This window comes from Paroedura picta, chromosome 4 (genome assembly GCF_049243985.1).
Source record: "Paroedura picta isolate Pp20150507F chromosome 4, Ppicta_v3.0, whole genome shotgun sequence".
In the NCBI taxonomy this organism is placed as follows: domain Eukaryota; kingdom Metazoa; phylum Chordata; class Lepidosauria; order Squamata; family Gekkonidae; genus Paroedura; species Paroedura picta.
In genome coordinates, this window is record NC_135372.1 from 112,005,760 (window position 1) to 112,030,667 (window position 24,908).

Here is a 24,908-nt window from a genome sequence, read left to right on the forward strand (position 1 = left end):
ACGGGAAAAGGCTCCATCCCTTGAATACGTGGCAGGTGCTGCCTGCCCTGAGGGCTGCCGAGTCCACCTTGAGAAATCACTGGGGTTTGGATGGGGTGCTGGGGGAAGGCGGGGAAGAGAGGGGTGTGATGCCATGCAGCCCCTCTTCCAAAGCTGCCACTTTCTTCAGGAGAACTGACTGCCATTGTCTGGAGGGTCAGTCATCGTTCCAAGAGAACTCCGTGCTGCACCTTGAGGTTAGCAACCTTACCAGCCAAGAAGGTCTACAGAAGGTTACCGGATGTCTGGAAGCCTGGTTCTCCTGCATCTGATCCCTGAAATGTCAGCATGTCTGTCCCTGGGGTAAATGCAGCACGAACACAGCCTTGACAGCTTTGGGCATAAGCACAGTGCGTATTTGCTCCATTCAGATCACAGGTCAGATAACCTGTCCACAGCCAGATGCTTTATCATGCAATCCTATGCAGAGTTACACCAATCCCCTCTATCCTGACACTTGTTGTTTCCCAAAAGGACAACCTGCAATGCCTTCCTGACGTGCAAATTTGTGGTTTGTGCTCACGACAGACAATTCATTCACCAAGAGGGTGCTGAAACCGCGGAAGGACAAAGCCAGGCAGGCCATCTGGACAGTGTTGGCCACTGTTGTTAACTGGCTGTGAGATCACTCAGCAGGCACAAACCTCTGTCCCTGAGTCAGGGATGAAGCTCTTAATGGTGACTGTTTTCCCAGGGGCTGGAAAGGCAGATTCCCGCAGACCCTGCATAAAGGGATAGATGACCGCTGCAGAGATCTGTCGCCTTTTCTCCACCTCGTCCAAAATCTAAGGGAAGAAGAGGAACACGTCAGCCTATTTGCAACCACTCGGTCTGAACCTGTTCCTAGCAATGGGGTGTATCCAGCCAGCTCTTTCACTCAGTCTTGACCAATTCCCCTCCTTATTCCAGCTGCTGTCCCAATTGACTTTTATCCATGGAGGTCCCATAACCCCCATCATAATCTTTTTGGGTGGTCCTTTTTCAATCACTGAGAAAGCTGGTCGGATGTGCCCCACTGACTGTCACCTCTACAGGGACCAACTTAGCTAAGAAAGGAGTCTCAATGAGGCAGCCACAGACAAGGGGCAAGGCCTGGGCTTGCTTCTCTTTCCTCAATATCTTGGCAACTCTTCCACACTATGAGGCTGGAAGCTTGTTGGGTCACTTTGTGCCAGTCACACACACTCACCTTAAACTACCTCACAGGATTGTTGCGAGGTTAAAATGAAGAGCACTTTGTAAGCCAATTTAGGCCCCCAATGGGGAAAAACGCAGGGTATAACAGAAGTAAATAAATAAATACCCCCCAGGATACTGTATAACCCTGGTTCTCAAGTGTAATTATGACTTGTCTCGGTGCAAAGAGCATTTCCCCCTAATCATAGGGGGAAACTGAAGAGTGCCAAACTAACATCTGACATTTATGGCCATCGCTTCTATGTAATACTAAGCCTTGACTTTTCTATCTAAAAAGAAATTCTATATCAGAGGATTTTTTTTTAAATCATGGAACCAGAAGATAAGAAATTCTGGGCCAATTTAATTGTTGCAGAGCTGGAGAACAAAAGCATGGGATGGTAAGGGAAAATGAGGCACACCCACACATGTGTCTCATGTCCATGATGCCTACCTTTGAGAACAGGCCGAAGCAACCCAGGCAGCTTATAATACAGTAAACCTCTGGGAGACGAGCTCCTCGTCCAGTGGGCTGAAAAATAATTTTGCATATGAAAAGATTAATCACAACCCAATTTTCTTTTCCTGGCTTTCTGGCTTTATTATTCAAATACACAAAATGGTCCCATAACGCAGCAAGAGTGGATGCCTGAAATTGCACAGAAGGTTAAGCCCCCAGGATTGACTTTGGCTACAGTGCCCAAACAAAAAATGAAGGGCTAATTCGAACGACGGGTACGTTTTGTTATCTCTATAGCAACTGGATCTCTGTAGCCACAAATTTGGTCAGCCAGATCTTACCAGGAAAGACAAAAATAGAGCCCAAATCCCCAGATCAGTGCCCTGGCTGCTCTGGACCCCCTCGTCTCCCCCTATCCCAGATCAACAGCCAAAGAGCAATGTGAGAAGAGGAAATTCTGCATGGCCCTGTCTTGTAGAAATTTCCTGCAGAGTGTGCAAATTGGATGTAGCAACAGGGAGCAAACATTCTCAACACACCTACAGAGTGAGCCCCATAACCTCCCCTTTTTCATAAGCTAGCTTTGTCCTACAGAGTTTAGAAAAAGAGTTGGTATTTATATGCTGTTTTTCTCTACCTGAAGGAGTCTCAAAGCAGTTTATGATCTCCTTCCCTTTCCTCTCCCCACCACAGACACCCTGTGAGGGAGGTGAGGCTGAGAGAGCCCTGATATTACTGCTTGGTCAGAATAGCTTTATCAGTGCTGTGGCGAGCCCAAGGTCACCCAACTGGCTGCATGTGGAGGAGGAGCGGGGAATCAAACCCAGATCGCCATGTTAGAAGTCAGCACTCCTAACCACTACACCAAGCTGAATCCTTGTTGAATCCTTAGGATGTCACAGAACTCATCTCTTCTGAGTAGCATCCTTGCCTCACAATGCAAGCCTCAAGCAACCCAACAGATTAACAATCCATTTTGGACCCACAAGAATTCAGTAGACATGGACCAAACATGACAATCTGATAGTGGGCACAGGGACTTATATGTTCTCTATCAATGAGGAAAGAAGCTAAGCCTAACTCAATAAGCATTTGAGCGAGGATGTATGTGGCAGAAAGTACGCCTGGGAGCATTACTGGAGCTACTTAAGAGCATCCTATCAATGTGCACCACACAGTGCCATGTTATTCCGATGGCTCCCTGGCAGGCTGCATTACTCATCGAGGACTATCAGTTTGGGAAGCCCAGTGACCTATCACAGGACTCCTTCCAGGAATGGACTGAGATGTTAACACAGTCCTGATGCCAGTGGAGCCGAGGGGCCCCTGCTGTGTTGGCAGTCCCCCGGGGGCCACTCAGCTCGGAACTTGGGTAATGGTGGAAGTGGGTGGACATGCTTACACCACTGCCTTGGCCAATGGTCCTCTGAGGCTGTGACCAGGGCCGGATTTTCCTATAGGCTAACTAGGCTTCAGCCTAGGGCCTCAAGATCAAGAGGGGCCTATATTCCACATTTTTTATAAAGGTTAGTACCAATCATAACATGTTTCATTTAACATATTGATATATATCACAGTAATGATGTATTTTATTATCTCTCATGTAATTTACAAACTTAAAAATGGGAGGTGAAAGGGCCACATAAGTGGAATAGCCTTTTCATTTTCATGTAAAACCGGCCCTGGCTGTGACTCATAAGTGTCACCCCTTTTTGGCTATGAGCCTCTTGTGGCGCAGAGTGGTAAGGCAGCCGTCTGACAGCTTTGCCCATAAGGCTGGGAGTTCAATCCCAGCAGCCGGCTCAAGGTTGACTCAGCCTTCCATCCTTCCGAGGTCGGTAAAATGAGTACCCAGCTTGCTGGGGGGGTAAACGGTAATGACTGGGGAAGGCACTGGCAAACCACCCCGTATTGAGTCTGCCAAGAAAACGCTAGAGGGCGTCACCCCAAGGGTCAGACATGACTCGGTGCTTGCACAGGGGATACCTTTACCTTTACCTTACCCTTCCTTGAGCTCAGTTTCAGGCTATGGATGTACTCCCCACACTGGGAACGAGACATAGCACCACATGCTACATGAAGACCTCACAAGGAAGGTCATTCTGAGAGATGAAGAACACATGATGCACACCTGCATGCTCATGGAATTTATGGGGCATTTTCAGGGCATGGGACTTTCAGCAGCAAATGGAATTTCTCTGCTCCAAATTTTCCCTGCCCTCTGTCTTCTGGTGGGTTTTCTCAGCCCAGGGTTTGACGTTCTATTGAAATGTTATAGATTGTTATAGTGTTCCATGTAAATTTATGCAATGTTCCATGTAAATTGCCCAGAGCCGTAAAGAATGGGCGGTATAAAAATCCAAATAAATAAATAATAAAATAAGTCATTTTAAATTCAGAGGGGAATAAGCCATGTGTACACGAGAGAGCTGAAGTAGAGCAATTATGAGCAAAGAATATGGTAGGCACACCCTCGCCATCTGCTTTTCTCTACTCAAAGTCTTTCCCTGCCTCAAACGGCTTTTTGTTAAATTGCTGAGGTTTAGATCAATATGTTTGTGCATCACATACCATTATTTCTTTTAACACAATGTAGAGATGTAGGGTCTGTGATTAAAAACCGCAGAAGAAACCGGTTGCATTAGATTGTCACCAACTGGGCTATAACGAGCTCTTGGATCACAAGCAACAAAACAGGCAGATGCCAGTTCATCGTGATAAGGAGCAGCCTCAAGTTGCTCTGTTACTGCCCTAGCATGTTTGAGACATCTTGGTTTTGAGATGGAGGCCTCCACATGACATCACAAAAACTGCTTCCATATTCCATAAAGGTATGCCCTGTGCAAGCACCGAGTCATGTCTGGCCCTTGGGGTGACGCCCTCTAGCGTTTTCATGGCAGACTCAATACAGGGTGGTTTGCCAGTGCCTTCCCCAGTCATTACCGTTTACCCCCCAGCAAGCTGGGTACTCATTTTACCGACCTCGGAAGGATGGAAGGCTGAGTCAACGTTGAGCCGGCTGCTGGAATCGAACTCCCAGCCTCGTGGGCAGAGCTTTCCGACTGCATGTCTGCTGCCTTACCACTCTGTGCCACAAGAGGCTCTTTCCATATTCCATATTCAGCTCCTAATCACAAAAAACCTTGTAGCTGGTAGCAGGAAAAATGCACTCAAGAATAGAATAGAATGGAGCGGTATCATACACTGACATAGGAATAGACAGGGCCAGGCTGGATAGTCACACCAATTGAACAAGATGGCTCTAATCTCATCTATATTCTTTATGCACAGGGAATGCCTTCAGCAAATAACTGGAGTATTATGGCTTGGTGCCCAGAAAGGAAACAGCTGTTTAATGCCATCTTTGCCAAAACATCACTTCCATCAAAAGAAAGAGATGGAACAAGAATGTCCAAATGCAAATGGTTTATAATGCACATGTTGTTGTTCCCAGATAAAGAAACAAGCAACCAAAATTCAATTGGCTTGACTAGCAAATAGAATGCCAGTATGAGCACTGCTTTGAAGAACAACAAAACCAGCTGTCAAGATCTAGACCTGGGTCCCCCTGAACCACTGCCCTTCTAACAGCCCAGCGCTGTTCAGACCTGTGGGTCCCTGAGGCTGCATACACACAAGAAAACCAGACCCTTTCTTGAAAGACTAGGAAAAGATTTTTTTAAAATAACAAAATAGAGGGTTAGAGAGAGAATACCATTATGCAACACAGTCCACTTGATTAAACAGCACAAAACAATAACAGCTGACTTTTCTGTCTAGGACACTGATACCTAACATCAGACGGCAGTCCAAGAAAACAGAGGTTTAAGCTTTCTTTTACAGTCCAACACAGTCTACTCCTCCATGCTGTAAATTCACCAAGTCAGCACCCCCTTTCTCCTAATCTCTAGCTCAATTATACTTTTTGGCCCTCTGGTGTCAGGTGATGCCCCAAATCCAAACAGGGCGTTACAGGAATTCTCTGGAAGATTGCAGCATCACTCCTGCTCCCCCCTCCCCCCTTATGGGCCGCAGGTTTTCAGGAAGAATTAATTGCCACATCCCTGGCTCCAGTCTTGGAAGAGATAAGAGCCTGTGGAGAAGATGGTTTAATTACCAACACTTGTAAAGTTGGAATAGGTCCATCAATATTTGCATTGACTCTTGGGATGAAACAGGGTGCTTAGAGCTAGACGGCTAGCAGATACTTCAGAAGACTCCTGTCTCAGAATAATCAAACAAAGAAAGACAAAATTCCAGATTAAGAATCTTCAAAACAGAGGTAGATGTTGGAAACGTTCAAAATACATGCAAAATACAATCAAAGAGTGGCACTGCAGGGTATACAGCGACAAAACAGGAGGCAGAGAAACATTTTTTCATACAACAACTCAAAATATGTAGATGGATACAAATATAACCCTTCAATTTAGCATGGGGGGGGGACTTCAATCACATGCAGAAAGGCATGCAGACTTGGCCTTGTTTTAAAAAGGTACCTATCGCTGTGTATGACAGGCAGAGTGTTCAAATCTCAGTACTTAAGTAAGCAAAAAGGTTCCTGGTCACTACTGCAAAATGCACAAAAATGTATTCAGGATCACCACAAAGTGGCAAACATGAATACTGAATGACTGCTCTGTCTAGGGTTGCCAACCTCCAGGTAATCAGAAAAAACAACTTCACAGTCAAAGTAGATCAGCAGTGGAATCGGCTGCATAAGGAGGTGATGAGCCCCCCTTCCCCGGCAGTCTTCAAGCAGTAGCTGGATGTTTTAGGCTGATCCTGCATTGAGCAGGGGGTTGGACTAGATGGCCTCTATGGACACTACCAACTTCTATGGTTACAACTCATTTTCATGTAACAGACATCAATTCCCTTGTATATAATGGCTGTTTTGGAGAGTGGACTCTGTGCATTTTACCCTGCTGAGGCCCTTCATCTCCCCAAACCCTGCCCTTCCTAGGCTTCACTCCCAAAATCTCCAGCTAATTCCCTGCCCAGAGCTGGCAACTCTAGCAGAAGGGTCTAAAGCTTTGGCACAAAAAGGTGGAGTAAGAGGAAGCCAGCAAGCTTGAAGAGCTGCTAGAGTGAATTACCTAGCAGGAGAGAGGGGCCAGTGAAAAGAAAAGATACAAAATGAGGCTGAAACAGCAACTGCTGCATTTTTAGGGTGCATTTTCCCAGTAAACTCTACAACAGAGGCATGTTCTCAGCTACAATATGCTATAGGAAGCTGGCCTTAGGTTTCTGCGATGGGATTTCATGATTAACATAAATACTTGTGGCTGCCTCATGTGTTGCAGAGCTCAGACATGCTCATGTGTGAGGCGGCTCGGAGAAAACAGTAGGGTAGGCACTGGATTCAACAGCTAGCCAACACAGGAAGTGGATCTAAAGGCCGTGCCTCAAACTGCAGACCAAACTGTCTCATCTCTTCAGCACCATACAAACATTCATGGCCTTCTAGAAAATAAAAGGATAAATGACTAGCGATATTGCGACAATAATGAAATCAACAAAGTACAAGTAACTCAACCACTGTCCTATTTTGTTAGGAACTTTGCTTTGTTTATCTTTGAAACTGGCTCCAGAATGGAGGCCAAGGACCTTTAAACAGCTATAAAATGGGCATTATCTCGTTTTATACTTCACATTCTGCCCTTTTCATCCTGACTAGCTGCTTCCCCAGTCTTTTTTCATTTCTGCCTTCTTCTACTCTCATTTCACCCTCTGTTCCTAAAGAAAAATTCCACCCAATCCCATTGCGAGAAAGAAACCCTTCAAGCCCGACATTCTCCCCAGAGAGAATATCAGCTGGCTGTTTCCTGAGCCACTCCGCTTGTATTCTTTGCCTCTCTAGGCCTGCCTCGCCCGTTCAGGCAGTATATTCCTCCAGCTCTGTTCCCCTCGGTGCTGAATCAACTTGTTGCACAACAGAGCAGTATTCTTGACAGATCCCTCCAGTGAATAAGCATAATAATTAATAAATCAACAAACCACGAGTAACGCAACAGCAACTGTCCTCTTTTCATTGCAATAAAAACCACCTTTGTTTAGTTGATCTGAAACTGCCCCAGAGTGCCTCAGAATGGGGACCCAGCGCTTTCCAGCAGTAAAGGGCTCTGGACATGATCCAAGCACCCTTTGTCAAGTAAAGCACTGGGCTGATCATTTTCGACTTCTGCAGAACTGGACAGGATCCAAGCCACTCACCCGGAAAGAACGCTCTCATTCTGTCTTGTATCCTCTGGCCCCCTTGCCCAATCCCTCCCCCCAACTCAAAACTTGAAGCTTGCCAAGCCCTAAATGTAGCTGCGCGTTCTTGCTCATTTCTTTCCCATTCTCTTTACAATGTTCTGCAAGACAGAAGTTCAAAGCTTTAGATATCTGTGGATGTTTCATTCACATACCATGGATGCTTCCATAGCTACAGGCTTTTAATGATGAAGGCATCACTGAGATAACTTAGTGGATAAGCAAAACAGAGACTGTATGTTATCCAAGTATTCACTTGGGCTGTGAGGTCCTTTCTCTGCAAGAGACAGTTACACTGAGGGTCTTCTTCTCCCTGCCCCCTAAAGAACAGCCCCTCAAGTTTTAACCAGATAAGGAGGGGAATGGGAAAGTTAGGCACTGTACATCAGCTGGAAATCCCTGGACTTTCTCAAATGCAATACACAATATTTATTAATAAGATATTTTGCAGAAGTATGTTAATTTGAAAAATTATCAGTGAAACCTGCCTACTTCCTGGCAACTTGGTCTACTGTCCACCTTATTATCATTTTGTATTAGTTTTCTAATCTGAATTTTGCTTACCTTCTATGACTTGACTTTCATTCTGTCTTCTAAACCAGTGGTCCCCAACCCCCAGTCCGGAGACCGGTACTGGTCCGTAGATCAGTCGGTACCAGGCCGTGGCTCCTCCTCGTCCTCCTCCCTGGCTGCTGCCTTGGGGGCTGCCCTGCCACTCTGCCGCCGGCTCTCCAGTAGCTGCTGTGGCTGGGGCTCCCCTTTGGCGTGGCACTGCGCAGCTGCTGCTGGCAGTGCCCCCCAGCGCAGTGGTCCCCAACCTTTCTGAGGTTGGGGACCGGCAGGGTATTGGGGCGCGGCCCGCGCGCCACGCCCACGCGCGGGCCACGCCCCCGCATCGGCCGCGCCCGCGGGCCGCGCCCCCGCATCGGGCCGCGCCCGCGAGCCGCGCCCGCACATCGGGCCGCGCCCGCGAGCCGCGCCCGCACATCGGGCCACGCCCGCGGGCCGCGCCCCGCATCGAGCCACGCCCGCACAGCGGGCCGCGCCCGCGAGCCACGCCCGCATGGGCGCGGCCCCGATTCCTTCTCCCTGCCCTCCCGGAAGTTTTTTACTGCGCGGGGCGGGGGCGGGGAGAGGGAGCCGCGGCCCGGCGCCATGGCCTTCGCGGCCCGGCACCGGGCCGCGGCCCGCAGGTTGGGGACCACTGCCCCAGCGGATGGCAGGAAGTCAGGGGCACCAGCGGGAAAGCAAGTGGAGCAGGGATTCAGTCAGCGGCTGCAACATCCCTCGGCAAAACACCAACCCCCCTCTGGGCCTCAGTAAAATTGTCAAGCATTGACCGGTCCCCGGTGATAAAAAGGTTGGGGACCACTGTTCTAAACCAAAGAGTTGTTTTTTAAAAATAATTCTGCTGTCTCAAAATCATGTGATCTTTTCAAACTTTTTTTTGGATAAGCAAGCTCTATAAGTAAGGTGTTGGGTATGTTATGACATATTTTGGTGGTTTTCATTTAGTTCCTTTAGAATCCTGTCAACAGTCAAAAGCACTAGAATCTGACAAAGGCACGAACTTCACCACTTCTGCTACTCTCTCCACCAGCTGCTAGACCAATACCCTATTTCTTGTAGAACTCCACAGCTTCACTTCAATGTTGAATTTGTCTACATTTCAAGATCCTAAATTAGAATATCAATTCAAAATAAAAAATTCTTCATGACATGATCAAGGGTGGGGGTAGTTTGTAGATAAATATCTGACCAGAGATGAAAAGACCCAATTGTTTCATGCTGGATGCTCTGTACAGAAGCAATCTAGAGGGCATTATCATAATCCATAAAGACTCTCTCTTACCAGATGTATAGTTTGAGATTGAGCGCATGTTGGATGGTGGTTGGGAAATCAAGACAAGTTGGAGATTTAGTTTGTATGCTAACCAGCCTCCTAAATTAGATGGTAGTGGTGGCCTCACATGTATATTGGGCTCACAGATTTGGGGTACTAACTTCCAGCCTGAGTCTTCCTTTATATCTCAGGATTTCATAGCCACCACGAAATGGCAGGTCAACACTAGATCTGGTTTCCTGTACTCAGCAAAATAGGAGTGACCTGTGAATTGAAGCTGCTCTTTATTCCTTTGTCTTGGATGGATCTCTATTAATTAAGACGAAACATGTAGCACAATTAACCTTTGTGAGAGTGGAGGACCACTTACAACCCTAATGACTAATGGAACTGGAGGGTTTCCAGATGCCATCAGCAAAACAGTTGGCACACTCTGTCAGCTATTCTGCCGAAGCCCCATGGTTTTCTGGAGCAGGAGACTAGCTTTAGATGTTGGTTCCCACCCACATCAATAGACCAAGGAGATGCCGTGGTTGATGGTACCAAAAGAAATCCCAGAAAATCAACAGGATCACATTCCCATCACCTCTCTTATTGCAGAAGGTCCTTTACCAGTAGGACCAAAGCAGCTACCTTTACAAACTTGACTAAAATCTAGTTTGATATGGATCCAGATATAAAGCGTGCATAATCGGATACTCTGGGTTTTGCTGCCGTTGCGTCCCATCCCGTGCATAAGCGGTTTGCTTTGCTTCTTCCCCCTCTGCGTTTTCCATCTGACCCGAAATCGCTGTTTCGGCGGCCGTGCATAATGGGCCAATGAGAATGAGGCCTTTGAGGTAAACACGCATTGGCCCTTTTCTTCCTTTGTAAACTCAAATGCTTGGCCCTGAGGTCGCAAAACTGAATGGTACCCTTGTTCTGGTACATTCAAAACCATTCTCTTTGGACCTAACAAATGATCAATCTCTGGACCTAACAAAGAACCTCATAGTAGCAAAGTAAAAAAAATGGAGGGGAATATTTACCAATAGTCGCCTGCAGTAGCCAATCTTTCTACTCCCATCCACGTTGGTGAGGACAAAAGAGAATGTTTCACTGCAAAGATAAAAGCAGTTAACAGCCAGCTGAGCTGACATGGGGAAAGCAGCAAGAATCACACCAGGGTCCTTGAAATTAAAATGCTTTTGGGGAAGTCCACGTTTCATGGCACAGCAACGTGAGATACTCTCCTAGACACATTCCTACCCATCATCCCAACATGTCCTTGCCAGCCATGCAGTTGCAGTTCTGGTCACAGGTATTCTTTTGACAACACATATCCAATGTAAAAAACGAAAATAAACCATTGCTGTTAAGTAGGACAGTAGAACTGGCAGGAGACAGAGCGTCTACCTACAGTGGACAGATGCTGAGACAGTGACTTAGTGCTCTGAGAGCCAAACTGCATGTTACGTTTTCTACAGTTGTTTGCTATGTGAATTCAGCCTAAAAGTTGAAGCAGCAACAGTGAGGGGCAGAGGGGAGATGATAACAGGGGATGCAGCAGCATTCGCCTTGCTTAGAGACTGAGGGCCGAAGATCACAATTCATGTTCTGGTGAGCTGAGTCTGGATTTGCTTCTCCCAAAGTTGCAGAGCAGCTGTGCAAAATGACATTTGTAAAGTCTGCAGGGGGCTTATTGAGCTCAAGGCCACGGGGGGAGGGGGGGCAAATAAGCATAGTCCAGTTTCAGGGAAAGCCAGAAAAAGCAATGTAATCTTCGGTCCTCAGTCTCTAAGCAAGGTGGCGGCAGCTACACTTCCTGTCTCATCCCCCAACTGATGAACTAATGTAGGCACACAGGTGAATGCAAAGTTGCTTCCTCTCTACCAATAGGATTCTTGGATTTTGTGTTTAAAATGCAGTGAAGTCACAGCTGATTTATGGTGACCCCAGCCAAGGGGCTTTCAAGGCAAGTGAGAAGCAGAAGTGGTTTGTCACTGCCTTCCTCTGCAGAGTCTTCCTTGCGCTGGCTATACCATGCTGCCTTCGCTCTCCCACACTCTGGATTAGTGGAACAAAAACTGACACTGGTTAACTTGTGTGCCTGTCTCTTTACATCACGAGTAATAAGGACATTCTCTGAAGGTTTAAGGGGGTGGCAAGCTGCAGTGGATGAGCAATAGGGTTGTGAGTGTCTTGCATAGTGCAGGGGGTTAGACTAGGTGACCCAGGAGGTCCCTTCCAACTCTATGAGTCTATGATTCTATAACTATTCTTCGTCACAAGACCATTCTTTGCAAGGCTGGGGTGGGGAATAAAGTGGAGGAATGAGCCACACAGCAAACTGGACTTATGGACAGGGACGGGCATGAAGGTCCAAGTGGGAGGGGCTGGGAATGTGGGAGACCACCTGTTCACTCTGGACATTGGTGGGAGAGCAGAAGGGGAGGTTCATCGCCATGCAAGACAGCCCTGCTGCTGACCTGCCTGTTCACCACCGGTAACCAGTTGTGCAGCTTCTTTTCCCTGGCTGGGCTCTTTGAGGCAGAAGTACTGGGCTGTGGCTCCTTCTCCTCCTCCTCCTCTATGGAGAATCAGGTGTTTGAGAAGCTGGTGAAGGGCTATGTCCTTCACAAGGGCGAAGGTTGGCCATCCACTGCAATCATCTCACTGAAGTGAGTGGCTGTTTTCTGGGGCCTCCACCCTTTGCACCCACTTTCACCCTCATGGCACACAGAGGTCTTCACAACCAGGAGGGATGTGGGTCCTCAGCTGAGGCATCCTGTAGCTAAGCTTCACTACTCAGTATGAGCAGAGAAACAGGGTGGCTCAGAGCTACTGAGTCCACCCAGCACCAAACCCCAGGCGGGGAGAGGTTTTCACAAGCAGGAATAAATGATGAACGTGCTCCACTTTTAACTAGTTCCCGGCCTCTCTGTCCAACTGCCAAGAGAAGAGAAGCTCCAGAGCTGAGCTGGTGCTCTTGTAGAATCCCTAAAGGAGTGCTGTGCCCAGAAATGGCACCGGGGAATTCTCTTACTCAGGGCAAAATACGAGGGTGTCTTTTTGCTTTGCTGTGCTGACATATAGATCCAGGTGGGTAGCTGTGTTAGTCTGAAGCAGCAGAACAAAGTTTGAGTCCAGTGGACCCTTTAAGACCAACAACGTTTCATTCTGGGTATAAGCTTTCAGAGAGCCGGCTAAGTGTAAAAGCCGCAGCTTCTAATCTGACAAGCTGGGTTCCCTGCTCCTCCACGTGCAGCCAGCTGGGTGACCTTGAGTGAGTCACCGTCCTGTTAGAGCTGTTCTCACAGAGCAGTTCTGTCAGAGCTCTCTCAGTCCCACCTACCTCACAGGGTGTCTGTTATGGGGAAAGGAAAGTGATTATAAGATACTTTGAGCCTCTTTCTGGTAGTGAAATGCAGGGTATAAAAACCAACTCTTCTTCTTCATGCATCACATGGAAGCTTACACCCAGAAGAAAAATGTACTGGTCTTAAAGTTGCCACTAGACTCAAACTTTGTTCTGACAACCTGTGCATCTTTGGTTCCATCCCACAACACCAGGTCTTTTCTGGCCCTGGGACACAGGGAACTTACCTGGTATACTCTGTGAGTGGTGCCCATTCATTGCCATCAGGGAAGCAAAAAAGAGGGATCGCCTGCAGCAATCTCTCTTCCTCTTCACGCTGTCCCCTCAACAAGTTTTCACGCTGTAAAAAGAGGAACAGTATCAAGCAAGTGGAAGTGCTATAATAAATGCCAAGTAGAATTATTAGAATGCAGCCTACCAACTTCCATGTTTGGGGATGTTCTCTCCCACCCCCCGAAACTCCACGGAAAATTCATTGAGATGTGCACAGAAGGAGTACCTATGACTCAGGCTGAGATGTAGGTGGCCAAAGCAAGTTTTCCCTTCCTCCATATGAGCCCTACTGCTGCTTGACATGGGCTGCTCTAGTGCTATTATAAGCAGATCTATCCAGGGGGGGCAGCCACTTGCAGCAGGGGGCCTTCTCAGTAGATGTCCCTGGAGACCCTCAGTTTCTTTCCTCCTTTAGAAGGTCCCTGGAAGGTCTCAGGAAGCGTGGCCCATGTGGAAATCTGTTTCCTTGGGGCTCATGTTAAAGGATGGATTGATTCTTAATTCAAGTACATAAACTGCATTATTTTTGCAAACAGCACTGGAACCATTTTTTTTCTAAATAGGACTGAAATATAGTAAATATAAATGAAAAGTTAAAGAAAATGCACTGGCCAATTAAAGCGTGCAATTTCTAATTAGCAGGAGCACATGGTTGGCTATTGAGCTGTGCTCCCACACAGGGTTGCCAGGCACAGTCTGGAAACCAGCGGGAGATGAAGGCAGGTGGTACTTGCTGTAGGGAGGAGTGGCAATCTTCATCGCCCATATGATGATGTTTCTTTTGGTGCAGCTCAGAAGCACTGGCATCACACACTCTATGGAATTTTTGGGCAAGCCCTAGAGTCGTCCTGGTGCAATGCCGGCATTTTCCGGTCCCATTGGAAGTGGGGCTATCATCACGTGGTGATGATTGCCCCCCCCCTTCGCTTTCATCTGTCAACCAGAGGAGCACTGAATGGCATTGGCATTGCCTTTTTATGATCACACTGCATGTCTCATGCACAAGGCTGGCTTTGGGATTCAAGGGTACCCATAGAGCTTCCTTTGCGGAGGGCCACCTGGAGCTAGATCTGCAGGTTGCATGTTAGGCACAGCTGATTCACATCTTGTACTGAATGTGGCTAGCGTCTCTACACACCTGGCAATGACCCCCTTGAGTTTCAGGTGAAGGTGCTTTATATCACCAGTGACCTGATCCTCTCAACTGGAGGCGCCAGGGGCTGAATTTGCGACCTCTTGCATACCAAACAGTTGCTCCAACACTGAGCTACACTCCCTCACTGATCCTGCTTTACAAAAGGTTGGAGAAGAATACTTCTGTGTACACATCCATGGAGATCCTGAATATCTTACAACATAGCATAGTCCAACGAAAACGGCCCACAGAGATTTTCATTTGCTTTTGAAGGATAGGCACAACTATTCATGAGCCTGAAAAGACTTTAAGGGAAACACCTTTTTAGTAGAGGTAATGATAAAAGCAGTATTACTATAAAATCGACTGAAGTCTCACATCAGGCTTACCAAGGCGTTGACCTATTAACTAGCGCCAAAGAACAGAACAGGGAGTGGCTGTGCAGCCTCCAATGAAGAGGGCACATTGAGCTAATGGTCTAAGCTTGCATCCTGGGTCCTTAGTCATTGAGACCCTCCTATTTCTGGAGTTGCCAGGTTCCTCCTGGCCACCAGTAGGGATGGGGGGGGGGGGGAAGACTCGTCAAGGTTAGGGGTGGAGCCTGGAGAGGACAGGAGCCTCCATTAGATACAACTCCATAGTCCATTCTTTGAAACATTTATTTTCGCCAGGGGAATTTATCTCTATAGCCTGGAGATAAGCTGTAACCCTGGGAATTTCCCAGGTCCCACTTGGAGACTAATATCCCTATTTATTTCTCATGCTGCAGCCTAGGTCTGGCATCTCTTCTCGCTCCATCAAAATAACTGCTCCTGCTGTATTTATTACCAAGGGAACCTTTTCTTTAACACAGCTTTAATTGAAACCGAGAAGGTGCACCACAAAGCAAGGCAATGAGGGAAACTTCAAAGAGAAAGATGCAATGAATATTGGCTTTTGTAAGCAAGATTTTCTGCCTCTGTGAAGATAAATCAGTTCCACTAATTATATCATAATCCAAAGGAAACTCTGTGGAACAAGAGACGAAAGCAGAAAAAGAGAATTTAAGAGGTACAGGCAAGCATATTTTTCAGGTTTTGAAAATGTTGTACGGGAGCTTGCATTTTCTGGAGGTAGTTGAGCCTACCAGAAAGGGTTGCCAATTCTAGGTCAGAAAATTCCTGGAGATTTTGGGATGCTAGGAATGACTGGGTTTGGGAGAAGGGGAAAGGCCACAGCAGAGTATAATGCAATAGAGTCTGCCCTCTGAAGCGATAGTTTTCTCTAGGGAACTGATCTGTATTATTTGGAGATCAATTGTAGTAATTGTGGGTGATCTCCAGCCCCATTCTGAAGGTTGGCAATCCTACAATAAGACTTAGGGTTGCCAGGCCAGGGAGGACTTACTAGAGAAAGGGAAAAGCCCAGGCCATGGCGCTGGTCTCATTCAGGAAATGACATCGATGCCAGTGACTTTGTGGCAACATTCTGGTACTTGGACTAAAACTCTATGATAAAACAGGCTTCTACCATGAAGTTTTTGCTCAAATACCAGAGTGTCACCTAGAAGGCACTGGTGTGATGAAGTCACTTCGCATGCAAACTGGCAATGTGACCTGGGCCTTCTTTTTTCTACTGGTAAATGTTCCTGCCACCAGCTGATCGGCGTACAGCAAAAGCAGTCAAGCAATCAGTCAGACTATTCAGTGTTTTGAAGTCCATGTAATTAGGCACCTCTCAATAAACAGATAGTCATGCATTGGTTTTCTTACCTTGGGAAACTGGTAAGTAATCTTGGGCTCATAATTCCCCCCAGAGTTCTTTTTAAGTGAAACCACAACTAAATACTCAAAAAAAAGTTGTCCTGCAGAATAAGGGAAACTGGATCTGTCTCCTGGCCTCCTACCAGCGTCAATTTTGCTTTCTGTAGGAGGAACATCCTGGGGTTCATCTGGAATACAAAATTACATTCACACAAACAAAAATTAGGCCTTGTTGCAGTATTTGAGGCACATACAATCTCCCTTCTGAAATCACAACCATCTACTGATGTGTGTTTTAAGTGATGCAGTGTGCTAGGTCCTATTTTTTAATTACTTGTGTTATTTATAGTCCGCCTTTCTCACTGATACTCAAGGCGGATTATATAGTGTAAATCTACAATAAATAGGATGAGGTATAATAAATAGCGCAACACCATTAAGATTGCAGAAATCTGGACCAAGCCATGAGTATTAAAACATGACATATTAAACAATGCAAGAAATGGTGTCATGTAAAAAGAAATATAATGCAATGAGCAAAGGAAAAAACAGATAGTGATAGATACTACAGATAGTGACAGATAGTGATCAGTCCTATTGTGTATAGCAAAATCCTTCTCCAAAGTCAGGGACAGAGGGTTGCTATTGGAGAAGAGCAATTGTGCTGCTGCTAACTCCAATGTGGAGAGCTGCAGAGCATGATTCTCTCCCCGGTACTATTCAGCATCTTCTTGCACCCTCTTCCCCAGCTTGTCCAAAGGTTCAGGCTTGGGTGTTACCAATATGTGGATGACACCCTGCTCTTCCTGTTAATGAGCGACCGACTGAACATTCCACACAATTGCTCAGACAGCTGTCTGGGAGCAGTAACGGAGTGCCCCCCAACAAAGTCACCTGAAGCTTAACCCCTGAAGACAGAGGTCCTGTGGCTCAGAATGAAGGGACCAGAAGAGGAAGAGCGACTCCCCTGTCTGGACAGCAGCTGCAAGCTGAACACACCAGCAGGAATTTGGGGGCTGACCTTTGATGCCTCCCTTTCTATAGAGGTACAGGTCACAAAAGTAGCTTGTCAGGTATTTTTCCATCTACACCAGGTAAAGCTACTAGTGTCCTACCTGGACCTAGAACCTAGCTGCAGTGATCCAGGCAACATTCAGGTCCAGGCTAAATTACTGTTACTCACTCTATGTGAGCTGGAAATCACAACTGGTACAAAATGTGGCTGCTTGGGTCCTTATCTGACCCGTTCTCCAGCAGCTGCACTGGTTGCTCATTGAGTCCTGGATCACGTTCAAGGTTTTGGTTTTAACCTCCAAGGCCTTACATAGTCCTGGACCTGCATATCTTAGGGGGTATTATTGGAGCACTTCGCTCAGCTAGTTCCCAGCCCCAGATAAGCACTTCTGGACTCCACCGGAGCCAGCCTGGTGGAATGATTTACCAGCAGATTCGGACCCTTTCGGAACTGTCAAAGTTCCAAAGGGCTTGCAAAATGGCCCTCTTCCACCGTGCTTATATTGTTGAGGCTAAGGCTAGCATGTTGCCATCTAAATGCCCCCCCCCCCATCATCTTATGCCAGGGTGGTTAAATCCGACCCACCTGCCCCCAGGCTGCAGTGATAGAACATGTTCTTAAATAGTCATTTTAACGGATTCAGTTTTAAATGTAAATGCTTATATTTTTGAATGAAATTTTAAACTGTAGTTAGCTACTCTGAGATTGCCACTGGAAAGGGGTGGCCTAGAAATATAAAAATGAATAAATGTTAAAATGCCTTAATGAATCATTCTGTTATAAGGAAGCCCTCTTCCTTTATAAAGCTGAGCTCCTGATAGGGTTGCCAGTTTCAGGTTGGGAAATTCCTGAAGAGGGAGAGGTGAGCCGGAGAGAGCAGGGAAGAGGTAAACTTGAATGAGCCTTGAGGAAAGGAGGGTATCAAAGGCACAGCTGGTAAATTGGGATTTCCCCTCAACTGTCAACCTTTGCAGGTCCCTTCCTTGTATAGCTCAAATACAATGTTATAGTAAACATCATTTGCAAAGGGGGAATATCTGTTTTGAGATGACACTTATCACCTGTAGTTTACATTTGTTTTTTAAATCAGGGCATCTTTTAAGCTGATTCATCTAGCCCAAACAGCCAACTAAACATTGCAGTGTAAGAAAGTTTGAGAACAATCCAGTGGTGCTTCTGGTAAGACTAGGACCACATTAAGACACAAGTTAGGGATGCCAGAACCCACCCAGCAGGGGCGGAAAATCTCCCAGGCCCCACCTCTTCAACACCAACCAATGTCTAGGTAAAAACTCTATGGTAACTCTACCATACAGTTTTTGCTCCAAAACCAGAGCATTGCCCCAACTTGCCTGGATCTCCCAGATTATATTTTGATTAAACTCCCTGCTCCTGATAAGCCCACTCCCCATCCCCTAGCATCAGGTTATCCTAGCACAGGGGTTCCATGGGTACAGTATCAACTACCCACCCACACACACACAGACACACACACTGCTTATCCTTTCTTAAGTAGAATCATTGGAAAGAAGAATGTCCTTTGCTGACTCCCCTGACCCATCTTCCAGCTACAAATTCACTTCAATGTGACAAAAATTATTGACTCCAAAGAAGACTCATTGCTCAACCATGACCTAACCACACATTTAGCTTTTGTTTCCCAGAAAACTGCACAAATTCAGTTCTGATGCAATATTAGCAGTTGGCATTTGAACGTATACTGTGCTTGTTTTATTAGAAAACTAGCTTCAAAGCAACTCATTACCAGGGCTGAGACAGAGCTCCTTACCAGACAGCCAGCAGGCCGGGAGGCCCTCATTAGCTAGCCCTCCACCACGACCCTTTTCCCAGGGCCCTCTCATGTGCTGCTGGCTCCAGGCACTGAGGCGTCTGAGAGCAAAGAGACTAGAGTCCAGGGCCGGAGCCGCAGGGGCAGGGCCAATCAGGCAAAGCTGACTGCACCCTGATCGGCCCTATTCCAGCTTGGACAACTGGACACGTCCCACCCCCTAGGCTGTTTCAGAAATATATAGAGGAACAACAATGGATAAGGATGTACACCAGTATCTGGGGGAACAAGATCAAGATATATAACACACACTAAAGGCTGGATAGTCAGTCCAAGAGATGATTGAGAATACGAATCTAGGCTTCCCCATCCCAAGACCAACAATACACCAAGCTGTTCCAGAAGTGTTAAATTAAGCAGTTTAAAGCTAGGGCTGGGAAAGTAGAAGCCCCTTCCTTTTTACTTGGGGAAAAGGGCTTGATTGGGGGGGGGGTGGCCTTTCCTGTCTGAGCTTCCTGAGTGGAAGGGACCCTGCATCCCAGTCTGTTGGTCTCCTTGAGGCAGTCTTATGGCACACATCCTGATGAGGCAACATTAGGGTTACCAGCTCTGGATTGGGAAATAGTTGTGTAACTATGTTCACATTTCGTCTGAGCTTTTGCTGCAGATCTATGATCATCTCCCTCTGCAGTTTACTGTAGTATTTTCATCTGCTACCCTTGGGACCGGTATCCGAGATGTTCCTCCTCATTAATGCACAACACAAATGGCACAATGAATTTAAGGCAGTGTAAATTTCTGCTTGCTAAACCAGCTGCCTGAAAGGAAGTGTTCAAATCAATTGAAATACTATCAAGTATTCTGGACACTTTAAGTCAGTTTGCACCAAATTGTCTCTAGGTTCTATACAAGTCATTCAGAATATGTGGTTTGATAAGGAGCATAGAGTAATTTTTTAAAAAACAAGAACAAAACATCACCTTTTAAAATCTAAATCTTTCCACTTATTATATCTGATGATTGTGTTAAAACACTCTTTCAGACTCTTGATTAAGTATTAAAAAGGTATGCTCTTTGTAAATTGTTAACAATAACACATTCTGGAATATGGTTAACAATGGCCTCTCTAGTGTATCTCATCTTCCACTATGTATCCTTCCAGAAATCTCGGAACAGCATTTTTCCTTCATATTTGGTCATTCTTTTGAAATCAGTTCAGAGAGAGTTCTCCTGGAACCCCCTGGTGCTCAGCCCTGGCCCCCACTTTTACCAAAGACAGTGGCGTCTTTCTCATTGCTTTAAAAATCCACCTGCATTACATTTATTTATTTATTTATTTATTTATTATATTTGAATACCGCCCTCCCGGGGGCTCAGGGCGGTTTACATAAGAACAACAACAGTACATAAAACAATATATAAACATGTGAATAACTTTACAATAATAACTTTACATGACGTTAGCATGCTTTTTCTTGTGTTCAGACAACTTTGTAAACATTTTACCACTATCTCGTATCTTCCCCATTATCCCGATAAAACTTCCTGATAAAACTGATTTCTTCCACACTTTTTTCAAAGCAACATGTATTCTCAACAAAATCTGAACTAAATTTTTCACTTCCAGCACAACCCACTTGCGCCCAGAAAGGGTGGGCAGGTTTGGCAATCTAAAAAATTGCATGCCAATGGAGAAACATTTCAACAATCGAAGGTACCTGCATGAAACAAGCAGTCATGCATATCTGATATCCTCTCTCTGCCTCTTCTTCTCTTCCTCTGCAGCCTGAGAAAGTCAGGGTCATGTCCCCCTTTTGCTTTGTACTCCCATGTACTCTCATGTCAGGATTATCTCTTGGCCCTTCACACCTTTCCCTCCAGTGGGAAAACCCCTCTTCTACTTGCTATAATATTTTGATGTTTTCAATTTAAAAATATCAGAAGCAAAAGTGACAGAGCAAATAAATTCTTTTCTGCTTCAGAATTGCTGTTTGACAGCATGCATATCAAACTATGACTGAGTAAATGCACTGAAGCCAACATGGCTACTCTCTTGTAATTCTGTATATAAGAACTTGCCCTTTCCCCATGTATTTGAATGAAGCTGCTGAAATGCTCAAATGTTTCCTATATTTAACTATGCTCATTGAAACCATTAACAAGGGCTGACTCCCTACATGTGGGTGCCTCCTAGCAAACAAATCCCTCTCTTCAAATAGTCTCTAAATTCCGTCCGAAATAAAATGTGGGGACTGTGAAAGTTCTGAAGCTAGACGATTACCCACCTACATCTTTTGACTCAAGCCGGATGGTACAATAACTGCCTTGTTGGGCACTTGTAATTATATCCTTTGGAATACACCTCCAAGAAGTCTAAAATAGTATTATGAACTATAAGCTTGAACTCCCTCATTCAAATCTCAGTTCAGCCTTAAACCTACTCCGAGGACAACTCTAAACAAAAAGATGGAAGGACCAGAATTCTGTGACATTACACAGAAAATGTAAGGATTTGTGGAAGTGCTAGATAAATACCGGATAACTTTATAACAATTACTGTTATTATTCTTCTTCCCACAAAGCTTATATGTATTCATCACACCTTTATTTGCATATAACAGTTTGACCGCTGAGACACATATTTTTTTCTGAATTTAACTTGGAGTCACATTTCATTTTCTGTCCCCGGAAAATAAATTTTTAGGGTGCAGAAGAGAAAACACTGAGTCACTTACCTAAAAATATCTCCTGACTGGAAGGAGACAAGCCTAGCATAGAAACCAAGAAAGAGCAACTGAAAACATCCTCAGAGAGAATAAGTAAAGAAGCTGATTAGAACCAGACAAGGCCAGAACAGCCATTCATGCAGAGAGATAGGAGACAGCCTCTGGGTGGATAGGTACTTTGGGCTCATACTAGCAGCTCTCTTAGGACACACGCTAGTATCTGCTGGAAGGAACCTGCTGAGAATTCCTTTCTAATCATACTGTCACTGACTGTATATGCACTGGGAACTTCACTGCCCCAGCTCCAATGCAGGAGCATAAATTGGGGGCAGATGAGGTGCACCAGGTCAAATGCTCCCCTGTGTGGGTGCAGGAAGAGGTGGGGCAACTTGCCATGACTAAAACTCCAGCCTGCAGCCTGGCATGAAACCTCCAGTGCATAAACGGTCACTGGAACAGCCTGGAGGCAATCTATTCTAATTAAGAAGCTATATCACATATTACTTAATCACCCATTATCTCATGACTTCCCAGATGAAGTGTGTGCTGCAAGGAATGAACAGGGAAGAAAAAGTTGCAGCACACTTAAGACACCTGCAGGGCAAGAATTAAGAGGACCAAAATCCTGGACACCACAAGCAAGGCAGTCAAGAAGACTGGTCTTCTCCACTACTGTCACCCAGCAAGTGACATTCTGTGGCACGCTTCCTCTGAATTTAGAGGCTTCATTTAGCTATTATGGCTAACAGCGCTCAAGAGATTTATCCACCTTGAATTTTAAGATGCCCTTTTAAAGCCATCTAAGATGAAGCTCACCATGTGACAGCAAAATCCCTAAATCGTGGATACTGTGAAAAAAAATACTTTGCCTGTTCTCCAGTCTACTGCTGCTCAAGTTCATTGTGACCTTGGTGCACCAGGATCTCTCTACGCTATGCATAATTTTATAAACCCTTTCAGTTGGATTAGATCACTTCTGTATGCATACATGCCGTGCTGCACACCTCTAAATAGCTGCTCTGGGGCGAAATGGTTTCACTGGCTTATACATCACACGGCCAATTCCTGATCTGATTACAGAATCATCATCTGCATGAACATCTGCTTATTGTGTGGCTGCTCAGAGGCAAGGCAAGTGCATCCTCATTCCCACCATGCACAGAACAGCAATCAGAGAGGTCTGTCTCTCAGTTGTCATTTTTCTGAACTAAAAATCCCAAATCTGTTTTGGACCTTCTTAATGGGGAAAGCTTTCTCTAACCTCTTGATAGCTTGGTAGTTCTTGATCTTTTGACAGCCAGTGCTAGGTTTGCTGTTAGAATGGCAGAATAGACTCTGGGAGGCCCCAGTTCAAATCCCCACTTTGCTGTGGAAGCTTGCTGGGCCAGTTATATAATCTCAGCTCAACCTGCCTCGCATGGCTATTGTGAAGATAAAATGGAGAAGTGGAGAATGCTGAAAGCCACTTGGGGTCCTCACTGGAGAGAAAAGTGGGGTATAAATTAAATAGATAAATTTTAATTCTCTTGGATTTGTGTAGGAGAGGGGGAAACCAAGCCAAGAGTTTAGAAAAATAATCCTTAAATGCCTTCCCATCCTCCATAAAAGGGGTGTTTCTTTCCCTAGAAATAATGATGCAGTGCAGGAATATCCAGAGTTAATACAAGATGCTTGCGTCAGGTAGTCAAAGGCCTTTGTGATAAAAATCTTCAACACGGCTCTTGAAGCTTTACAGCTTTCTGAGCAGAAGTCTGCTTGCTGCAATGAGAGGTTGTCATTGAAAGCAAAGCTGTCAAGGTTCACTGAGTCCAATTTCTAGTGCAACATAAAAGAATAACCACAGTTGCGTCAGACAGGTTGGGTGCTAGAATGAAGGATTAACACCACCCAGGAAGTAAATTAGCTTCAACTGCACCCAGAAAGGAAACACAGCAAAGAGCATCAAGTGTGGCAATTCTAGCAACAACTCTGCAGCAAGGGATGGGGTTCGGATTTACATTTTGGATGCAGCGGTAATTCTCTCCACTTGCCTAAAGAAACTCTATTCAGAGCAGAAAGTTCAAGGAATATGTCAAGAGCAAACTGCAGCACAAGAGGAGATGGAGAAGGAAGGATCCTTTCCCAGACTAGAGTTCTGTGCATACGTGTGTGTTAAGAGCCATCAAAGCACTATGGTGACCTTATGAATTAATGCCTGTATTTCCACAGCATAAACCACAGTTGCGCCAGACCCTTGCTAGGGATATGAACGCTCTATGATTAACCCTAGAGGCCACTAACAGCCGGCATCAAATTCTTACAACACAACAGTTCCCCTATGAAAATTAAAAACATGTCCAGCACACTGTTCTGTTGTAAGCACCATCTAGGTATGCGTGTGGCTAAAATAAATATATAGGAGAATATCAGATGCTAACCTTCCTCCCATTTCTTTTTTCTTTAGATAATCGTGATTTATATTCATTACAGCTTTCAAAGTTGTCTTTCCCAGCATTGCAAAAATGAAACTCGTCTTCCTTTGATAATCTTCCTTTTGGAAAAAGTTAAACCAGGGTTTTTAAATATAATTTCTTTGGGTAGTTTTAAAAATTAAATAATCTTTCACTCAGGCCCAGACAAATTATTTGCACTTTTAAGGGAGAAGTTGGTCCTGCAGGGCTTTTAAAACCAGTCACTTACATGGACTTGGATGTGATGCTTACAGGCTGTGCAATAAACATTTCCTTAAAATGAGTATCACATTCTTAAAAGTCTTCTCACTTCTTTTAAGACCTGTCTGACCTGCACATTTAATTAACTGTGTGCTGTCAAGCTACAACCGACTCCAGGCAATTCTAGGACCCTGGGGCTTCCACGGCATCAGATTAGCAGAGGTAACCTGGCATCCCATTGCCTGCCTCTGCATAGTAACTTGGGCCTTCCTTTGTGGTCTCCCATTCAAGGACTGGCAGACTTTTTAGCATACAAAGTCATGGTGAAACTCAGATATTTTCTACTAGACCAGGATTTTCTTCCTCGCTTTTAAAAAAGAACTGAGCGTGTTCCTTTTGTGTCCTCTTGGACAAAGTCAGTAGATGAAAGTCTCTTAAGTTAG

At 45.5% G+C, this 24,908-nt stretch overlaps 1 protein-coding gene across 2 annotated transcripts in view; it reads right to left on the bottom strand.

The window, feature by feature from the left end:
- Positions 1-24,908, bottom strand: part of DENND2D (DENN domain containing 2D) — a 43,650-nt gene that overhangs the window by 14,762 nt on the left and 3,980 nt on the right. For both annotated transcript variants that reach the window (XM_077335087.1, XM_077335088.1), the window contains exons 2-6: positions 16,294-16,472; positions 13,362-13,474; positions 10,805-10,874; positions 1,670-1,747; positions 684-824 (exon numbers count right to left, since the gene is read on the bottom strand). In XM_077335087.1, coding sequence (XP_077191202.1) covers positions 684-824; positions 1,670-1,747; positions 10,805-10,874; positions 13,362-13,474; positions 16,294-16,472 — 581 coding nt within the window. The remainder of the gene's footprint in view (positions 1-683; positions 825-1,669; positions 1,748-10,804; positions 10,875-13,361; positions 13,475-16,293; positions 16,473-24,908) is intronic.